At 38.9% G+C, this 21,030-nt stretch overlaps 1 protein-coding gene across 4 annotated transcripts; it reads left to right on the top strand.

Moving 5' to 3' along the window:
- The first annotated feature begins 12,423 nt into the window (after window positions 1–12,423).
- Window positions 12,424–19,596, top strand: LOC110059470 (L-rhamnose-binding lectin CSL3-like). Of its 4 annotated transcripts, none has more exons than XM_089282959.1 (5): window positions 12,424–15,637; window positions 15,956–16,041; window positions 17,491–17,750; window positions 18,092–18,394; window positions 19,452–19,596. In XM_089282959.1, the coding sequence occupies exons 2-5, from the start codon at window positions 15,987–15,989 to the stop codon at window positions 19,485–19,487; spliced, it is 654 nt and encodes a 217-aa protein (XP_089139085.1). In that variant the 5' UTR covers window positions 12,424–15,637; window positions 15,956–15,986; the 3' UTR covers window positions 19,488–19,596. The 4 variants fall into 4 exon arrangements, with proteins under 4 accessions (XP_089139085.1, XP_020621821.2, XP_089139084.1 ...); XM_020766162.2 differs by having other exon boundaries at window positions 13,817–15,267; XM_089282958.1 differs by having other exon boundaries at window positions 13,817–15,267; window positions 15,724–16,041.
- Window positions 19,597–21,030: the final 1,434 nt, after the last annotated feature.

The raw sequence follows: 21,030 nt of genomic DNA, 5'->3' as shown, positions 1-21,030 counted from the left end.
TTGAAGACCTATTCCGCTAAAAGCTTTGCTGGAAATGATGTTATCGTAAGTGGATGAAGAAAGATCTCATGAAGCCTTCACTACATGTTTTTAAAATTCTATATACAACCAACCATTTTCTCGATTGTGTACCGTTGTCCGTCGATGCTATTACAGAAACATCTTAATTCGTTTACTCTAGAGCTACGGCAGTAATCAGCTGCAATTGTAATAATCTAAATACATCTTATCAGATAGGTTCCGAAATGACAATTCGTTGTTAGCGACCTCGCGTTTTAAGACGATCAAATAAAACCTCAAAAGTGAATTAGTTCGATTGTAATCAAAAGCGGCGTTATTTTATTATACAGAAAAGTCAGGCGAGAATTTTTTTTCTGCCAATATATTTTAGCATCCATGCTTTTGATAATTACAGAAATACAAGCACATGATCCCTAGTGGTGTTTATCTATTTTCTATTGTGTTCGGTTTCCCTTCTGTTGGCAAAGTTTTGATGTTTTTCTTACCCAAACTATGTTTACTCAGTTGTTAGCACGATAACAGCACTGTTCATTGATTGATACAATATTTCTAGTTTCATAATAAACTATCCATCGTATATAAACTATCCACGCAATGAATTATTTGCCAATAAAACAAGAGATGCGAAGGTGAACTCGGATCTAGCGTTGTGCTGGGCTATGTTTAATTTTTTGCTTGAACGTGTAGCGGGTCTCTGAGGAACCTCTATTAGAAAGTGCGCCCAGGATTGACTGGCGTAGTTTCTTCGATTTAATGAGCCAAAATCAATGGATGGAAATTCTTTGGCTGGGCTTCTTTGGATGGCTTCCATCTGGTCTCGTCTTGTCGACGAATCTAGGGATCTTCTTTGAGGCAAGCTTTATATAATTTAGTCATTTGACTGGTTTCGTGTTTTTCGACTAAATGTGAAACCTTTAAGTCCGTATTGAACATGTTTGTTTAGTGTTCTTAAAGAGTCGGAAATTTGGAAACATGGATTTTAATTTCATGAAATACATTTAGATTGTGCGTCTCTAAAACAACGTCACTGCGCCAACCTTTTTCGTTGAGTAGATAAGATGCTTTTTCTCTAAAAAGTTTTTTCTTTTTATTGAACGATTTTTTTCTTCCTCGTTTAAAATCAAGTGATTTTTGTTTTTTCGTTTTTTTTTTAATTTCTTATGACTTGAAGCGATAACAGCGACCTCGGAAACATACATAAATATATTTTAAACATAAATAACTCAGATTTTCTATCCTCTCGATCTGTTAGATCTAAAGTTGATTTTGCTGCCTCGAGGGAGAAATAATAAAAGGTGCTCTTTGACTTTCTCTTCAGTTCCGTTTTGAAACTAGAATGGAAAGCTGATTAAAAACATGTAAATTACAGCCTTTTATTCTGTTGTGATCAATTTCCTTTGCATGGCAAACTTTACCATTATACTTGGGGGGAAAGCTAAGAATAGCTAAAATGGTACTATACAAAGCAGCTTGTTAATAGGCCCGAACGGAATTCATAACCATAAGATGACATTATGAATGTTTCCTGCGAATTTCATTTCGTTTACTTAGAAGGTTTCCGGTTATTCTTCCTGCAAGTAATTTACGTATCCATTTATTCGCTACGTGGGATGTCTGGTATGGATTATATGGGAATTGCTTTGATGATATGGATAATAAATAATGGTTCTCGGTGGTAACCAACAGGAGATATTAATCATATTATGGGACTGATATTGTTATATTTAAGTGCGGCTTAAATTTGTGTTATGAATAAATGTAGCCAGGAAATAAGCATCTTGACAAGAGGAAACTGAAGTTAAAGTGCTCTTACTCATAGTTTTTACTTTCTACGAGCTAACTTTGTCAAGTGTTGCATAATGTAATCGTTGCTGTCCTCCTCAAGAGGCAAATTGCCTATGTCCTCTCCAGGCTGCGATACACTGGATTCCCCACACACACACACACACACACACACACACACACACACACACACACACACACACACACACCCTTCCCCCTGCCCGTGAAGAATAAAAATAACCATGGGAAACAGTCCTTTTTCCGGTAACGTGCATTTTACTCATATTCATGGGAAACGAAAAGATAATATTCATTCATGCTTTGAACAACTGCCTAAAGAGGCAGAAAATTAAATGACAGAGAACTTTACCTTTACTCTAATTTACTATTTTCTTCCTTTTTTTCTCCACCTTTGTTTCCACAGAGGCGTGTATCCGGTTGGACATTTATTTTAAAAGGAGCGGGATGAAATACATGAAAAAATGTCACTACTTTTACAACATTTACTTAAGTCATGTATGCTAGTTCTGTGCAATTGTGCGTTAAAATGATCGAGAATCTCAGTGCAAGATACCTGGCGTTTATGTGCGATGGACTGCTAAGCACTATCTGCTTTAGAAAGAGTGCTGTTACATTAAATTTAAACAGGACCTGCTCCAACCGTTTGTCGGGTGAACGGAAGTTAATCTTCACTTTATTGCATGACTGTCTCTATTAACTTAGTCACCATCATTAGCGACAAATTCCATTCAGTTCCACCTCTTCCTAGCTTTTCTAGTAGCGGTGGAATACGATTGAAGAACTCGGTGTCAAAATACTTATGCCCTCCGAAGGACTGTCAAAAAAAAGTCAAATCGCTTGATTTGCTCTGGCGGTTAGTTTATCACAGCAACTCCAGTTAAGTAAATAACTGGTAAAGGGTTTGTATGGAAAGTGGTCAATTAAGGCACAACTGAATGTGTTCGTCATATACGATGTTCTTCTCATACGTAACTCGGATATCGCCATCATAGCTCTAGCATAAGAAAATGAATATATTACAATTGTCCCAAGACACGACCATAGTTGTCCTATTGAAGTGGTGACAGCCGTTTCTAAGTTGTAACAATTTGTTTAGAAAGTGATCGTTTGAACAAGGAACTGTGTTCGGCATGCACTCTGTTTGTTGTTGTTGTTGTTGTTTCTATGAAAGCTAGGTAACTCAAATCATAGTAATTAGTTAACTATGCTCAAATGTTAAGTTCAAGATATAACTATGAAAAATATTTGTATGTCTATCGTCCCAAAACAGGAAGCTAGTGTCGAAGCACGTTTGCTCTAAATTTTAACCTTTGTTATAACTGGGTAAAAGTACAATAATTTAAGCGATTGTAAGCGCCAAACTACTTAATCGTCATCAGGTGATTATCATTCCTACTCGGGTTGTAATGTCTCTGAAAAATTCTAGTTGTGACTTTGGTAATGGCTGGTGCCACAAGAGTTTAATCCGAACTCATTACGATGGGACTGCGTTAGAAAGCCTGCAATAGCTAAAAGCAGTTTATTTCGGGTATTAAGCTCGTGCATTTGAATATTACAACTCGTCATGAAGGGTCGGCATCTGCAACATTTGATAGCAAATCAACTGTCGATAAAGAAGAGTAGACGTTGAATGTTTGGACAAGAGATCAGTTATGTAACATATGAAACGCCATTTTGTGTTTGGGATGGATAACAGGCTCTCTTGAATCACAAGCAATAAAACAGGGAAGAAGCTTTGTTTTAGCCGCACGCAATTTTAAGTTCGTATATATAGCGTAATTACTCAGTGTCTACCAACTAATGTATTTCACTCGTTAAAGGATCTGTAGCTAGTACAGAAATAAATGGGCCATCTTTATCAAAGCTCTGCTGCGTTTGATATTTTTCTTAGAGAACCGGTGGCATTATTTAGAGCGATCGCCAGTGGTTTCAAAGTACTTCGTGTGTTTGAAAAAAGACAATCCTGCGGTCATTCTTGAAAAAAAAAAACTGTTTTCAGAAACTTTAAAACAAACTTTGGCTTTTTCACTTGTTTGTACTTTATTTTATTTTATTTTATTTTCTTGGTTTTTCATTCTTTTGAGGCAGAAGTTTTGATTAGTAAAACAGTCAGTCATATGTCGGTAGGTATCCCATAGTGTTTGAGACCCTGATGTAACGCTTAAGGTTTTAGAGAACTTCTTAATTGACATAAAAATGTTTACAAGTCACTTCGAAAACAAGTGTCTCACCAAACACCTGCAAACACAAACACCCCTTAAAGATGAGAGCAGGTACGACAGAACTTTCACCGATCCTTTTTAGAATGATAGGTAATGCTGTATTCCACGTATCTATGCAAACAAGACAGAAAAGGTATTGTTTCCAAAAAGAATAGCTATTCGCTTCTGAGCGAGTGGATTGGAGTGCAATCCTCGATTTCTTTAGTCTTCCGGACTTAATGGGATCTTTTTCCTTCTATTGACTGGGTTATTAAGCCAAAACGTATTGACTCTTGGGTATTTTTCTCGCTCTCCAAGTCACACATTTCGTTTACTCGGTAGTTGTTTTGGCCTTTATACCGGGGAGCATTTCTTAACTATTAATTTTAGCTCCAATATCGTACTTTGTCTCTTACTTGCCTTAATTACTTGTTATTTGCTAATCCAAATCCTCTTGTGTTTTCATTCAAATGACCAGGTAGCATATTTTTGTTTTAATGGCGTTAAGAGGGTGACCGTAATTAGATGTCAACAAACGTATTCCCATCAGTTCCCAGGACAATGGCTTGCTATTACGGTTTTTGATTGAGGATTTAACACGTTATGAGGGTTTTCATTAACACCTCTTGAAAAACAAAAGCCATGCATTTACAAGAGTCAAAGGGTAATTAAAACGTGGCAAAGGTGTTAAGATGTAGCTTTTTGAAAAAGGGCAGTGTTTTAGGTGCACAAAGCAAAATTTGCGAATGAATGTCTTGGGCCAATGCATACATTGTCGTGTAGCGTGGATTTCACTAGCAACCACCGGGACACTCAGTTGTAAGAGGCTAAAATGGATTATAGGATAATAAGGTTTTTATTCTGTTTATTTTAGTTATAAGATATTATTTTTTCGTAGTGTACAAGAAAGTCACAAATAAAATACAATCAGATACACACATACACCAATTTTTGCCCAAAATTCGCGTTTCAGACTGTTCATTTGAACTGTCACGTACTTTCATTTGTTAGAAAACATCAAGACACCTGTCTAGTCTAACATAACAAGCGTTATTGTTATAAGTGACTTCAACCTTGAAAACCTGTGGGAAAAATCGTAGCCTTTTGTCAAAGGATTAAGTCCTTCACTTCAATCCAGCTTACCTGTTTTGCAGTTGTTAGCCGGTGTACAGTGCTACAACTCCCAAACTCGACACATCTTGTTATGAACAAACAAACATTTTGGACCGTCTCTAAAGACGTTCGCTGCATGTTTTCACGCAAAATACAAACACCAATAAGCCCATTTTCCCTGGGACTTATTACCGTCAACTTAGTTAGTCCCCATGACAAACATAAAGTGGTAAATTTACACAGCAGTGATGATGAAGATGAAAAACTAATGATCACTCTAAAACATCGGCTGCAGCATTCCCTTTTTATAAAAAAAACTTTCCAATAGAAACAAAGTTTGCTGTAAGGTGAGAAAAACGTAAGTTTGTCTTTTTTCTTTATGTACAAAACGTATGTTAGTTTTTCCGTTCAATGCTTCTTCGCTATTTAAATGACTTTGGGTATATACAGAGAGGCATAAGTTGCAAAAATATCCAAAACGCGCGCATTTATTACGACAAGGAAACTTGCAAGACTTGTAACAAGCAAAGTTCTTTTTTTTACCGTATTGCGACAATTGAGGTGTTTTGGAAAAAGTATTTATCTGTTAGTTCTTACGACTAAAGTTGAAGGTGTCGGTGCCATGCACGTTAATTAATTAAAATAAAAATAACGAGAGTTGATAGGGAAAATCCACTATCGGCAAAGTTACGAGTATAACAAATAACATAAGTATGTCTGGGCACGGACCAAATTTAATATACCTAGTCCTCACTGTCTAATACCGTTAGTACACATGAACGGTGGTTCACCTCGTTTCATTTCCTTGGTTCCGTTTGTAGGATCAGAGATGGGCGAGGGATTCCGGAGGGAAAGGAATCGTCCTCTGGAGCAACTTGACGGAGACTGACTAAGTGATCGTGAGAGTTCGCTAATTAGTTTATTACTTTTCATTTCCGTTGGTTCTAGCTTTCCCAAAGCGTGCGTCAACCAGAGCTCCCGAGCGTTAAAGAGAACTAAACTTTCAACGACTATCATTGGAACGCGGCCAAACGAGGGTTAGAAAACACGACAGACGACAAAAATTAGTCATCGAGGGAGCCAAAGGTGTCTTGAACTCTCATTGAAACTTGGTTTCAAAATGAGAGCTTAACAGTATTTTAGCGACCAATCTCAGTGAACTCTCGTCTACTGTGATTCTGGTTTGGCCAGGGCCTTTAGGAAACAGTAAACGAGGCCGAAGTCATTTTTCAGATATATAAACACAAAAACATTTTCACTTTCTAAAACGAGAACAGCGCATAGGGAAGCACGAGATGTAGTGCTTAAACAGTGAATAAACAGTAAATTAAGAAAATTAAATTAAGTGCTTAAACAATGCTCGAGGAGGATGTTGACGATTCATTTTATAAAATACGAGTGTAATGCTCGCACTCAAACTCGCTGCGTAAGCGGCGCGCGTTATAACCCGATGAAACACGTGCGCGCGCGGAAGCCGAGTACTTTGTTGAGATATATTACGAACTCGGAGTTCTCTATTGCAGCGCGCGCAATTCCTAGACACAGCCCCCGGTACTGCCCCGCTCATGGAATCCGATATAAAACATAATGCGAACTGTCGTGTTTCTGTCACGTTAGAGATGACGCGAGGCGGTATGGGAAGAAGCCTTCCGGCCCCGCTTTTGATAACTTCTAACCAAATCAAGCTCTTTAAAAAGATGGCTTGGTTCATACACCCTGGCCCCGAGCCAAATATTCTCCTTCGGCCCTCCAGCTCAGTAAACAAATACGTTCATAATAAATACGCTTATAATTACGAAGGCGGAGGTAGTTCGCTAAGCTGCCTTATAGAATTTTAAATTATTGCGCACGCTCAAAATCTTGTCTTGCAATGCGTGAATGTTAACGAACTAGCTTACGCGCCCAATCACATTGTTGAGTTATATAAACGAACACGAAGGAGGTGCTAAGAGAATAACTTTGCACAGCCGTGTGCTTGTACTTTCGATTGTTTTTAAAAATCCACCAGTTAAGTGCTCAAATAACTTTTCAATGCACGAGAAGCAACTTCGATTCATAACTCGAGCGTTCTTAAAAGTGCAGTAGTCCTTATATGTCGCAACAATGCAGAAAGAGCAAGATTTCTAAAAGTGTTTCAGACGTCATGCGCGCTCCAACTGGAGACGTGAACGACCGACTAATCTTGTGTCTGCGGTAGGGGGCGTCGTGCTATATGGCGCCATATAATCAACGTTAATCAACGATCAATCATTATTGATTAACGATCATCAACTCCACCAATCGTATCGCAATTGATGCCTCTGCCAGTCGTGGCGCGAGTAATGTCTTTAAAATTTAGTTGAATATAGTTAAAGCACCGAAGTAAATTGTTGAGGCCTCGCGCATTTTGGAGCCTCATTTCAATAAATATGACGGTCACGCCACGCGCGTGGCTCGCCAAGTAGCAAGGCACGCGGATTAACGTCGCGATCAGGGCGGAAAAAGGCCGGGACATATAAGCGCCCTGTTGCGATTGTGAGTGCGAGCGATTTCCTGTATAAACACCTGAGAAGTGTAGACTTCTCTGGTGTCCTTCAAAATGTCCACACACTTAAATAACGTGTCAATGCGCTCAGGTGCGTTTACTTTTTTACGTTATAATGAACTCCAAATGATCAATTGCAGGGCGCGCAATTCCTTGCAGATTTTCAAACAAGGAAATTCAACGCGCCTGACTTCATTGTTGACTTTTAAAAATACGCAAACTGAAATTATTTAGGCATGTGGGGCAGCCAGGCTTTTTTTACGTTATAATGAACTCCAAATGATCAATTGTAGGGCGCGCAATTCCTTGCAGATTTTCACACAAGGAACTTTAACGCGCCTGAGTTCATTGTTGACTTTTACAAATACGCAGGCTGAAATTATTTAGTCATGCGGGGCAGCCAGGTTTATCTTCCTTCGTCTCTTCGACTTTTCTCAAGAATTTCCTTGAAAAGTGCCCCTTTCACTTAACAATACACAAGAGGTGATTGGAAAGTTTTTCTTCATTTTTAGATTTTTTTTTTTTTTTTTTTTTTTTTTTGTCTTTTTCTCTCTTGTCATAGGCTGGATTCGTTCTTGGTATTACAGAACTCAGCTCCACAGCCATGAATAGGCGCCGGCCTGCTGGAATTCCTAATAATGTTATGTTTCCTTTGGTAGAATGCCATGTCTCTAGCGAGTGCATGCCCACAACATGGTACTAATTTTAGTAATTACTATTATTATTTTTCACATATGCCGAAGACACTGAACAAATAGTAAAATTTGGAGTTACGCTGGTAATTTTAAATGCATTAGTTAGAGCATATAAATGTTGAGAACTTATTAGTGTTATCAATAAGATAGCCAGGCGTAAGTTACCGCGACAAACGTAGGATATCTAAAGAATGGCTTTAGGATCTTATGCCATTATCGCGATACGTTGCGAGAACTAAAACATGGCATTAAGCGGATAATTTGTGAGAGAGAGTAATGAGCGTATTACCTTACTTTACGATAACTTGTCGGGCAAGTGGAGGCCTAATGTTCACTGCGCTGGATTTCGTCCTCGCTTTCCACTGGACCAAACATTCCGCTTTGAATCTCCCGAAATTGCCACTACAAGGGCGAAACATTTTGCGGAATTTCCGTCAAAGAGGACAACCTCGCGAGGTTTGCCCAAATTTGAAACAATTTCCTCCGGGAATTTCCGTTCTATTTGATTTTTTCAACCCGGAATTTTTGTTGTAATAGTTAGCATTTCTAAAATTCAACTAATTTCGGGTTTTCCGGAAACTTTCCCCCGTTCCAAAAGTTCCAGAATTTTTTGGCTCAATGAAAAGCGCTCCTCATCAACCGCTCCAGGCTCGAGCCCTGACCAGGATTATTATATTGTGTTCTTTATTCTGACGGTGCCTCTCTCTACCGTACCCTGATGTCTAAATGGGTTCCAGCGAATGTAATGCTGGGGGCCTCCCTCCGATTGATTAGCAGGGAGGAGAAGGTCTATTCCTAGTCGCTCTTTGCTGCGGAAGCCAGAGATAAGCGTTAGTCAAATGAGCCACTGGGTTCGAAAGTAGCCAGTACCTTTACTTATCACAATTACCTCATTAGCCTTCTTTCCTTAAAACAGAAAGGTGGAAATAAAAGAAAACAATGTAAGCCGGGACAGTGACCAGTCTAACAACGGTAACAGGGCAATCTGATTGGTTTTGATTTTAGTTATTGACCCTGTAAACTAACTTACTCGTGACCGTGTAATAAGTAGAATTATTGACCTTGTTGATTTTTTTTTCTTTAGCAAGGTGTACAAGAACAAACAATAACGACTTTGGTCAGTAGGTCTATGCTTGGTCAGTGACAATCATTCTTGAGATTATTAAACCTTCCGATGATTTAACGCGCGCTGTGATGCGCTACTCCGGGCTGCATTTTTCCGTCATTTCCATGATGGAGGTTAATGCCCGGCAGCGGCTGGTACTAATATTAGCAAGGGCAATATAATAAACTTATCAGCTGTCACTAGCTTGAGATGTCGCCCTCGGTTGTCTCTGTTCCAGAACGACCTCAGGCGATTGTCTCGCAGTACAGCCCTCGAAGTAAATACCATTACAACATAGCCGCCGGTTCCTGACAATTTTCTTTGTAGACATCTGTTAATATTGTTTTTAAGTATTATTATGTAGTGGCGTTTCTTAATTTAGGTGTTTGGTGATTCTAGTCACGTTGAACAATTGTTTTTCTGAACTACAAGTTTATATCACGCTGCGAATTTAGTCACCTTGACCGTGCTTGCCACAGGACCGATACAGGTGGGCATCGCCATGACCAATTGAGATTTTGAGACAACGTCCTTTGTTTAACTCAAGTATCGAGACCACCACCAAGATATGCTTTGTCTAGTTCAGTAGTGTAACGTAGCCAAAAGACTGGACTCAGCTGTTATCAGCATTGTAAATCACGTCTTTCTGTCTTGTACCCAGGCGCCAAATAAGTCTGAGGCTGTAGCTCTGAGCGTATATACCGCGTACTTTGATGAACAATCCTAAGCAAAGAGCGTGGATAGGCAAGGAACTCCTTCCGTTAACCACACCTTCTGAAGAACGTCTTCCAGTTCAACTTTGCCGTCGATCACCTTTCTTCAGCGCAAAACCTCTTGCATTGCTTGCAGTTAGAACAGTTGGTACAAAGAGCAATAAAAGAGTTGTAATCATTTAAGAGTATTAGGAGTTTTTTTTAAGATTGTTATCCAAAAAATGTGCATCGACACAACACTCTCTTATTCTAATACGCTGTACAGCAAGGTCACAATAAGCCAACTAAGAAGAATAATAAAAGGAGTGGAGGCGAGACTAGCGAGTTTTTTGTTGTTAATTTTTTTAAAACAGCTTTTTTTTTAATAAGTACTTGTGAGCAGCATCAGGAACAGATCTTGTCAACTTGCCTTATTTTCTCCGACTGGTTAACGTTAAATCCGTGAGCCCCAAAATTAAATGTTGCACTTTTCTTATATCCTGCACGAAATGTTCTGTGGGTATTTTAGGTAGGTAGGTATTTTTTTGCTGTTCACACCTTTGTACGAATGTGATTTGTACTGTATAGATTAGCCATCTTGTTCAAACTCCCTGGCGAAGTCTGTACTATCAGACGAGACCGGTCAGAGAAAATAAAGCAAGTTGACAAGATCTGTTGCTGTATGCTGCTCGCTAATACTTATTTAAAAAAAGAATGAAAAAGTGTTGTAAATGCGAGCTCGATACGTTCAGGTTGTAAGTCGTTTAATGTCTATTGTAAAATATAAACCGAACAAACAAATCGGTGCTTCGAGTTCTATGCCTCTAAAAAATCGAGACCGACTACGAGGCTGCAGCTTTGTGAAAAAGCGGGACTACGAGACCTACATAACTGCTTTAAAAAAGGCACTACATACGAGACCCATGAAATTTGACGAGAATTTTGCGAGACCCATGGTTTTTCAAAAACCATTCGCCACCCCTAATACAAATCAGTTTTCTTTCCTGTTTTGGTAACCACGCCCTTGGTGGCTCGTCGCGATTGTCTAGTGACCTCTTGTGGTTTTACAGATTTACCCTGTCCTGATATCCTGCGATATCAAGTCACTGACCTGATATGGCCACGATATCATGCCCCTCGGCCGAATTTGAGTGCGGTAAATATCTAATAGTACCGTTTTGGTACACTTCGACGGCATACCAGGCTAGTTTGGTCTCGCCATGGGTATCTTCAGAGACAAGCGCAAAACCACCGCGCCACAGTCATCACAGTCTTGACTGTAATTGAGTTTAACTTTGAGTCCATTCAAAACTTACTCTCTCGTACTCAAAGTTGGTGTTCTTTTGTCAGTTGTAAACGAACAACGCTGAATCATCTGCTCATTTGGATGGTCTAGCTGTCAATTGCATAGGAAGCTTCGTCTTTATTAACTCGCATAAACTGTAAAAGCTTTAATTTTCTAACAGGGTTCCAAAGGCACATAAAATGTGTGCTGTGTAGGTATATGTGGGGATTATTGAAATGTAGCCTGTGTAGGTATATTTGAAGGATTAATGAGATAATAATAATAATAATAATAATAATATTTAATATTTCTAAGGCGCAAATTAACATGTGAATATGATCAAATGCGCCTAACAAAGATTATGCTGTGTAGGTGAATGTGAGGCATTAATGAGATGTAGGCTGTGTAGGTAAATGTCAAGGATTAATGAGCTGTAGGCTATGTTGGTATACACCGAATGCAAATATGCCGGACCGCTCGGTTGGCGCCCGGGACGAGTCGCATATAAGCGAGGCTAGTCAGTCTTTGATGTTGTGTTTTGACAATGCTTCCCAGAAAAGTCTTGCTTCGTCGTCGATCTGGTCTGTTTTTGTTTCGCCCTCCTTATAACTTGTTGTGTTCCTAAATGCCACCAGAAGGAATTGAAATCTTCCACAGCAGAGAAAGTGTTTCGTTTTTTCGTTTCCGCGGTCGCCTCTCAGGGAAAACAGACGAAGTAAGAAGTTCACGATCGTCGGAGGAACTGCTAAAGTTTGTTCGTTCAGGCTGGAAGATCTTAGGAAATGTGTAAGTGACCGCATTTAGCTACAAGTCGTTCTCATTTGGCTGAAAGCATTCACTGGATACAAACGATATATCCCTTCTCGTGGCGTTCAGAAACGCAGCAGCTCGTAGCCACAGCTAAATAAAACAGACTAGATAGACGACGAAGCAAGACTTTTCTGGGGAAGCATTGTCGAAGCAAAATATCAAAGCCTGACTAGCCTCGCTTGCATGCGACTCGTCCCGGGCGCCGACCGAGTGGTCCGCCATATTTGCATTCGGTGTATATGTGGGGGATTAATGAGATGTAAACTGAAATGGTATATGTGGGTGATTAATGAGATGTAAGCTGCGTAGCTATATGTGAGGGATAAATGAGATGTAGGCTGTGTACGTATATGTGGGGGATTAATGAGATGTAGGCTGTGTACGTATATGTGGGGGATTAATGAGATGTATTGTTGTGTAGGTATATGTAGAAGATTAATGAGATGTATGCTGTGTACTAAGTTTCTCCTCGCGCTTTTTATTTTTATTTTTTTTGTTTTTTGCCATCGGCTGTGTAATTGTACGATATTTTCTACACAATAACTTCAATTTCCGAGCATGATAATACTGCACGTGGCTCCCACTGCCAACGACATACTCAGACAAGTATTCCAGATCATCTGGGTTTTATTCCTTAAGATCTGTTTTAGATTGATTAATCAAACGCTCCTTTACGCCCGGACAAGCATCTCGATGCAAGCTCAGAGTTTATTGCGATGGCTTTCATTGGGTAAACAAGACATTTACGTCTGCTCGCCGCGCTCAACATCCATTCGTAGGCACTTTGGTATCTTTAAGTTCAGTTTGTAGATCTCAACTTGGTTCAGGGGGAGAAGCAGAGGAAGGTTCATGTTGTGTAATTCGTTCATCATTGCGGGATTACTTGATTTATCGGCATTCCCCGGTTTTGTCCGCTCACGTTTTTTTCCTGCCCAAGTCTTTCTTCGCGTGTGTTTAGACGTGATCCGATATATAATGACTTTGTTTTGTTCCAGATTATTGGCGTCGGTGGAGTCCGCTATCATTTGAAAGCGTGGGGAATGACTCGAACGCACTATATTTACTTTTAAAGCACTGTTAATATCGTGACTACATTTTAAAGCTTCTCTCATATTTCATCGGCCCTTTCTGTTTTATTTTTTATTTAATATCATCGGCTTGTCACTGAAACAGATTATGACGCCTTCCCTGGCCGCAAGACGAGTATGTAAGAAATGCTAGGAAAATTTCCTACCATTTCTCTGCGGTACTTACAGTAGAAGCCCCGTGCGTCCCGTCAACACGCAATCAGCGAAAGAAGTGGGCTAGATTTGTCTGTCAGTCGATTTCCAATATCTGGAGGGAATAACAATTAGAAAAATAAGAACCGGATAGGTTAAAGGGAGACGTCGCTGCAGCTAGAATTGAAAAATACAAATAATTTGAAATCGTTTGCGAAGATCAAGAAGCTGTTTATAAGTTCATTTCAACATACTATCTAATCACAATTAAATTGTGAGCTCTGTCGCAAGCATGACCACCAAAATAAAACTCAGAAAGTGAAATATCTATTTTTCCATCAAAAGAAAACTTATAAAAATGATCTAGTTTTGTTAAAATCTAAATTTAAGTGAGTTCTAAGTTACGAAAAGGACATTTTCATAAGGTTGTGATGTCAAATTGAAGGAGTCTCGTGGATTTTTTTCACAGTCTCTGGTCATCAGTATCACGGAAATATCACTAAAACGCAAATTGCAATTTATTCTCTCTTTATCTTGTTGTTTTAGGAGAAGTTTCTTATTCGTGTGAAGGTACTCGGTTGTAATCGTTAGCATTGGTTTGACCGTAAATACAGCAAAATCGCCGTCATGTTGTCCCTTAATACGCATAACAAAACCATAAACGTGTCACTTATGTAACCCGGCCGGGTTGCATTAGCAACCGCGCCACTCTTGTGTAGGGCATCGAAAAAGCTGGCTTCTTCGAGACACGCGTGTTTACACTGTATGTTACAAAACGCCGAGTAACTTATCGTTTAAATTTTAATGAACAAAGTAATAAACCAGCATCTCGTTGTTTACACTTTGCTAATTAAACATATAACAAAAGTGTTTCATTGTTTTCTTAAAGATATTCAATAATATTCAATATCAATCCGTTAATTAAATTAATCCTTTATTAAACGTAAGGGTGATTCCTTAAGCTGTATCAGATACAAGCTTATACATGTTTACAGGTAAGCCATGAAATAATAACGATGAAAATTAAAAGAAAAAAGAAATAAAATAAAACACCAAACGAGGATCTCGTTGGTTATGTTTTGCCGGTTTGTCAAATCATTTACTGATAGCACATAATAAAAGTAGCAATTGCACCTCAGTATTGGATGCAAAATACTCATTATTACAGATATACCCCAAAATAATTAAGATTGTATCCCAGCTTTAACCAAGGGAGTGTTTTGCCTTGATTCAACGGCTGTAAGCTAGTTTACAGATACGCTCCAAAATAATTAAGATAAAAAAGCAAAAGAAAAATATGCAAAGTTAAACGCTGAAGGAATCCCATTATTTATATTGTATTAATCAAATCATTTAATAATATAACTAAACGAGATGTGGGTGCGTTGTGTTTGTCAAACAAACTGTATTCAATATGCAGAATAAAATGAAAACATGGGTTCTCCGTGCTCTTATTTGTTTAATTTAATCATATCTACAGTGACGAACAAGACCAAACACGGCTTGAATCAGTGTCTCATACCTCCTTATTTCGTTTTAGTTAAATAACTGTATTTAGTCACAAAAGCGTGAGGAAAAATCCTGCTACTCATATTTTGTTATTGAGATAATCATTCTGAGAAATATTTAATTTAATTATAGAAAAAATAAATTCGACAAATATTTGTGGGGTAGCACAAATTAATAATGAACACATTTTTACAACAAACATTCTCCAAAGAGGTCTTAAAAAAGACGAATATAAGTTTCTTCTCATCACAACTGATTTGGTTGCTTGTTCCATTGTTACACGAAAAAGGTAAGAATTATTGTCACAATAATCTACTTTTACGCTGTATGAAAGAATAAGCCGAACAAGAAAGAATACTGTGATATTGAAAATCGATACCAGTTGCTAGGTCATTGAAAATGTTAGTTGCAAACAGGGAGAGAGAGCTGCAGTAAGCCAGTTTGAAGGCTCAAATTAAAATTCTATCGTAGACAAAGGTGAAAACCCACATCGGTTGAAGCCGCCCAAGTAGAAAAAATCAGTATCAAAAAGTAAGTATCAGTCCGTGAGGAGACCAAAGCCTCTTACAACATTTCAACTTATTTAGAGACAACGCAACATTTCCACTTATTCAGGGAGAGTCTTCGTTTTATGTATTAATTCGACATTCTATTTTCAGGTAAGGGAGAGCACACATCTTTATTGTCTTAGAATGTCGAATCGAATTGATTTATTTTCACTCGAGTAAAGGGCTTTATTTTACAGAAACAGCGTAAGCAAGGACGCTATTTCACGAAGCAAAAAGACAAGGGCGTCCTCTTCGGGGTAGCGGAAAACAGAGCGACCTATTTGGAGAAAAGGGGAAAAAGTTTTCAAACAGTTTTATCAGCGGTGATCAGGGAATACGTATCTGAAGAAAATGGGAACATGAGGATTCTTCTGAGAACAAGGAGGGGGTCAGATGAAGTCCTTATGCGACTGCTGATTTCTGTTACAGTTACAGATATTACAGATTCAAGTTACAAACGATGATGCTACATCTATTGGCTTTTTGTTTCCTCGCAGTGGCATTTGTTAGCGCAGGTAAACACCGTTTTCTCACCCAATTTACTTTGTTCACCTCGGTTTCAATTTAGTAGCTCTGTGATTTATCCTCTCATATATAGGGCCGAGGTCAGAATGCTTGGAAAACAGTTTTTAGCATTGTTATGTTGGCTAGATTCCAAATTAAAAGGGCACCAGCGGCTTGCCTGCTTACCCATACAAACTAGTGATAAAAAAATATAAATAGAGCTACAAGCTTTCCTGCTGTTATTACAACTGAAGCTCAACCAGCGAAACGTTCTATTGTCTTTCTTATGCCCCAGCAGCAGCAGCAAGTAAAATTATCTGGTTAAATGGTATACCGATTGATTACAGTCCTAGGCAATACGTATTATGATTAGGTTACTCAAACGTCTTCTCCCTTTCTGGCTTGGGGACAAAATGAGCCAATAAAAAGAGATAGAAACCTTTTGCAGTTTCGTTGAAAACCACACCTAATTTCAGGGCAGAAAGCAAGCCAATTCCCATTTTCATATCAAAATGGCAAACTTTGCGAGCTATTTTCAGACCAAAACAGTTCAAAGTCCATACTTTTTAGTTCGCCACAAGCCTATATAGCTCATACAGGTTACTACTATCTCTCCCGGGTTGGACAATTGTCTACACACGGGCAATAATGGTGGGAGGCGCGGTGGCCTCATGGTTAGCGCGCTCGACCCTGGAGCGAGCGGTCCGGGTTCGAGCCCTGGCCGGGGACAGTGTGTTGTGTTCTGGAGCTACACACTTTACTCCCACATTGCCTCTCTCCATCCACCCAGGTGTATAAATAGGTACCGGTGAACTTTTCTGCTGGCGAGTAACCCTGCGATGGACTAGCATCCGCCATCCAGGGGCAAGTAGAACTACTCCCTTCATGCTACTCAAACCGGGATACGTTCCCGCCTGATGAGCCACTTGGCTCGCAGACCTTACCTTACCTTTACAGGCAATTTTGAAAAATAGTCATGCGTTTTTATCACGAGCCCTCGGCTCGGGAGATTGGGCAACCACTCCCTACGTTTACGACTCTAAATAAATTTACCTTACCTTACCTTACCTTACCTTACCTTACCTTACCTTACCTTACCTTACCTTACCTTACCTTACCTTACCTTACCTTACCTTAACTTACCTTACCTTACCATACCTTGCCTTAGCTTACCTTACCTTACCTTACCTTACCTTACCTTACCTTACCTTACCTTACCTTACCTTACCTTACCTTACCTTACCTTACCTTACCTTACCTTACCTTACCTTACCTTACCTTACCTTACCATACCTTGCCTTACCTTACCTTACCTTACCTTAACTTACCTTACCTTACCTTACCTTACCTTACCATACCTTGCCTTACCTTACCTTACCTTACCTTACCTTAACTTACCTTACCTTACCTTACCTTATAAAGTAGCTTCATTTAGCTATTTATTATTTATTCATTTTTAGAGAAAGAAAGTCGGGTTTGTGAGCACCAAGTGATGACAATAACCTGCCGTGATACAGAGGAGATCAATATTCTGAGTGCATCGTATGGACGCACAAAGCAGGACATGTGTAGTCATATACTGAACAAAGACACGAACTGCCATGCTGGGACCTCAATGAGGGTGGCTAGGTTTGAGTGCCAGGGACAGCCCCGCTGCACTCTGCACGCTAAGAACTCGGCCTTTGGAGACCCGTGCGTTGGGACCTTTAAATATTTTGAGGTGGGCTCAACGTTATATTCCTTCAAAGGGGACTGAAAGAGAAGATAGTTTATATCTTGATTCCTAGTGGCAAGTTCCTACCTAAACTGTTTACGAAATATAGGATATTGCAATTGTAAAGAATATTAGTAACTAAAGGCGGATATAACTTCATATAAGTTCATATAAAAGCAGATATAAGTTCATATATGCATTCATAACTTTGTTTTCATAACTTGCTTGCTTACTAACAGGCTTATCTAAGGAGGAGCTCGCGCCTGAGTGAGTCCCAAAACAAAAGCCTATACTCTTAAACAAATTTCCTTAATCAAGCTGAGTGTAGATGCGTTACCAATCCACAGGTAAAGTATGAGTGCGTTCATAAAACAGAACTCTTTGATGATGGCTGGCTGGTGAGAGTTTGCGAAGGCGCCAAACAAACAATTCATTGCAAAGCTCCGCAGAAACTTCACATCGTGTCCGCAAACTATGGTCGTTTGACTGGGGGACATATCTGTCCCGGCCCGGTAAAAACCACAAACTGCGGAGCTGCTGTATCGCAGGCTAAAGTGACACATAATTGCGACGGAAAGCAAGAATGCGTTTTGGAGGCAACAAACGGCCAGTTTGGTGATCCTTGTGTTGGCACCAGAAAGTATCTAGAGGTGAGAATCATTCAGTGAAACGACGTACATTTATATTCTTACGGTGCAATAATTCATCTAAGCAGCATTATAATCCTGTGATACATCAGCGGTTTTAATAGGGAAAGACTGATTGAAGTTGTAATACTACCCTCAAAGGCAAACCAAACAAAGTTATTTCATGCTGGTGTGCAAGAATTAAATTGCGAGAAAATCAGGGACGGTGGAGCCGGAGGGCTTGTGATTCAGTTAGCAAATGTGGATACGCTGAAACGCAAGTCTTCATTGCCTGATCTATATGAAAGTAACTTTCATGTGTGGAATTTAATAAAGCGGTTCACAAACTAACGCAAAACTATTTGCGTTACTTTGCTTGTTTTGGTTTATTTTCTTGTAAAACGTCGATCCAGAACAGTTTTGTCCAACGTACTGATCATGTTGCTCTCCTAACAGCCGGAGTCGCTTCAGTCTTTCCTGCTAACACGTATCAAGAAATGGCCCATTGTAGTGAGTCAAATTCGTCTTCACAAATCCAAACTAAAGCCTTTTGTTGTTTGTTGCGCTTAGGAAATTGTGCCGAGATTGGGTATAATCATGTCAATTAGACCCCAGTAATTTTGTACATCACGAATCCTGCGAGAGACAAGATTCGATCAAACCTTCTTGTTGTGTCCCCAATTAGTTGTGAAAACTAAATACATTGACACATTAATAAAGTTTTTACTTACTTACTTACTTACTTACTTACTTACTTACTTACTTACTTACTTACTTACTTACTTACTTACTTACTTACTTATTTACTTACTTACTTACTTGCAGTCTGCTGTTTGTACATGAACTTGAATAGTTTTCTTTTTAGTGCAAACAAGTGAAATATCTGCTATTTTTATAATGAATTATTTAAAACTCAGAGGAAAATTAAACAGAATTATAGGGAATCTGACTTCAGTTGCACTGTTACGCCTCGCGGACTCAGCTTGCGGTACAGCATCCTTATGTACAAGAGTCCTTCCATTACCCTCTTTCTCAACTTTCTCAGATTTAGTATGACTAAACAAGTTTCATTTTCCAACAGGTCAGGTACAGGTGTGTTCATGAATGGTCCCGTTGAGTTTGACCCCGAAGATTGAACTGAAAGTTAACTAACTTAAACAAAAAATGATCAAAAATGTAGCTTGTAGTTTCCCTCATGAGATCATTAAACTTTCTGTTGACGCTCAGCGGTCTCTGTGAAATTTTTTTTTTTTTCATGTGTCTATGTTCTCAGTGCGTGCAAGTTTTTATTGTCCTTAGGCAGTTCCTTCATAGGATTTGTTCAGGAAAACATCACCACTGGAAGGATCCCCAAGTTGATGATCATATAAATTCTCCTTACTGTCCTCTAGACAAACGTACCCATGTTGGAAAGAGAAATTACATGTCGCGAATTACTAAATGGTAATATTCAATTTCCTAATTGACTTGTTTGTTACTGAACTTAGAGATGTATACAGTAAAACGTCGGTAGTACGTTCAGCGGTTATAGGCCTGTATTTGCCATCACGAGGAAGTTTCATATAAGGACCTAAGTGCTTTGCATATTTGTTTATCATCCTTTTATGCTGCTGGATGTTGGTTTCACCGGCTTATTTCAAAATGTTTTTAAACCTCTTATAAGCCGCCCCCTCCGCCCTTATACTACCCCCTGTTTATAGGTCCACCGGAAACCCCTTAAGAAGTTGTATGAACCCAGGGCTTATAGGGACACTGTCACCATTTTTAGCATGATTTGGAAATCTCAAATTAAAACATATCTCGATCATTGGAAGCTGAACAATAATGGTTTTATTTTGTAGAGCAGTACTCGACAAATGATTAGAACCCATTAGGAAGTGAGGATGGCTAACGATGGCGAGGATGGAAACGGACTGTGAGGGATTTTTGAAAAAGCGCCATTACTTCAGTTTTTCAAAGGTTCAAGTTTGGCTCGAAAATCGTTGAAATTTTGCAAAAATGTTGCTGCAGTGTGGACTTTCTTCAAGAAATTTTGTTTTTATCATTTAGTTAGAATTAATCAAATTCTTATTATGTAAATTTAGGGACCTTTTTCTTAAATTTGTAACAGTTTAAGCAAACATAACGTGACAGTGTCCCTTAAAAACTGGAATTTTACAGAAAAACAGGCGTAAATTGAAGTGAAACTAAACCAAGCTAGCTGGAAATACGACAAAAACGTTTGTTTTAGTTCGTGTTGCCTACTCAGAACGAAAAAAATATCGAGCAAATATTAAAAAAAATAATAAAATGCATGTAAAATAAAGAGAACAATAAAAAGAATACATGAACTAAACACATATGATAATTAAACAATTAGATTATGAGATCGAGATTTATATCACGCAAAGAAATCGAGAGCCAATAATTTAATTGTTTTAGCCTGTTTTAGTATAAATCTACTAGTCGTTCAAAGTTTTATCTAAGTCCTCTTCACAGACACTTCGAAAACGCAAAGAAGCTGATGCAAGTTTCTTAACAACCGCTCAATGCTACGCTACCCATAGCCAATCAGAGAACGGCATTCGTGATAGAACGCTAGTGGGCTTACACTGAAAATTAATAGAAAGAGATATAAAAAAGGATGATGTAGAAGCAAAATGAAAAATATACAGAAAAGG

This window comes from Orbicella faveolata, unplaced genomic scaffold (assembly GCF_042242905.1).
Source record: "Orbicella faveolata isolate gen_17 unplaced genomic scaffold, um_ofav_v1 contig_12, whole genome shotgun sequence".
Lineage (NCBI taxonomy): Eukaryota > Metazoa > Cnidaria > Anthozoa > Scleractinia > Merulinidae > Orbicella > Orbicella faveolata.
This window is presented reverse-complemented; position numbering and strand designations above follow the sequence as displayed.

Coding starts and splice junctions, on each gene's coding strand:
- LOC110059470 (XM_089282959.1), top strand. CDS start 15,987: ATGATGCTACATCTATTGGCTTTTTGTTTCCTCGCAGTGGCATTTGTT. Junction 16,042..17,490: donor AGTGGCATTTGTTAGCGCAG/GTAAACACCGTT, acceptor ATTCATTTTTAG/AGAAAGAAAGTCGGGTTTGT. Junction 18,395..19,451: donor GCACCAGAAAGTATCTAGAG/GTGAGAATCATT, acceptor ATTTTCCAACAG/GTCAGGTACAGGTGTGTTCA.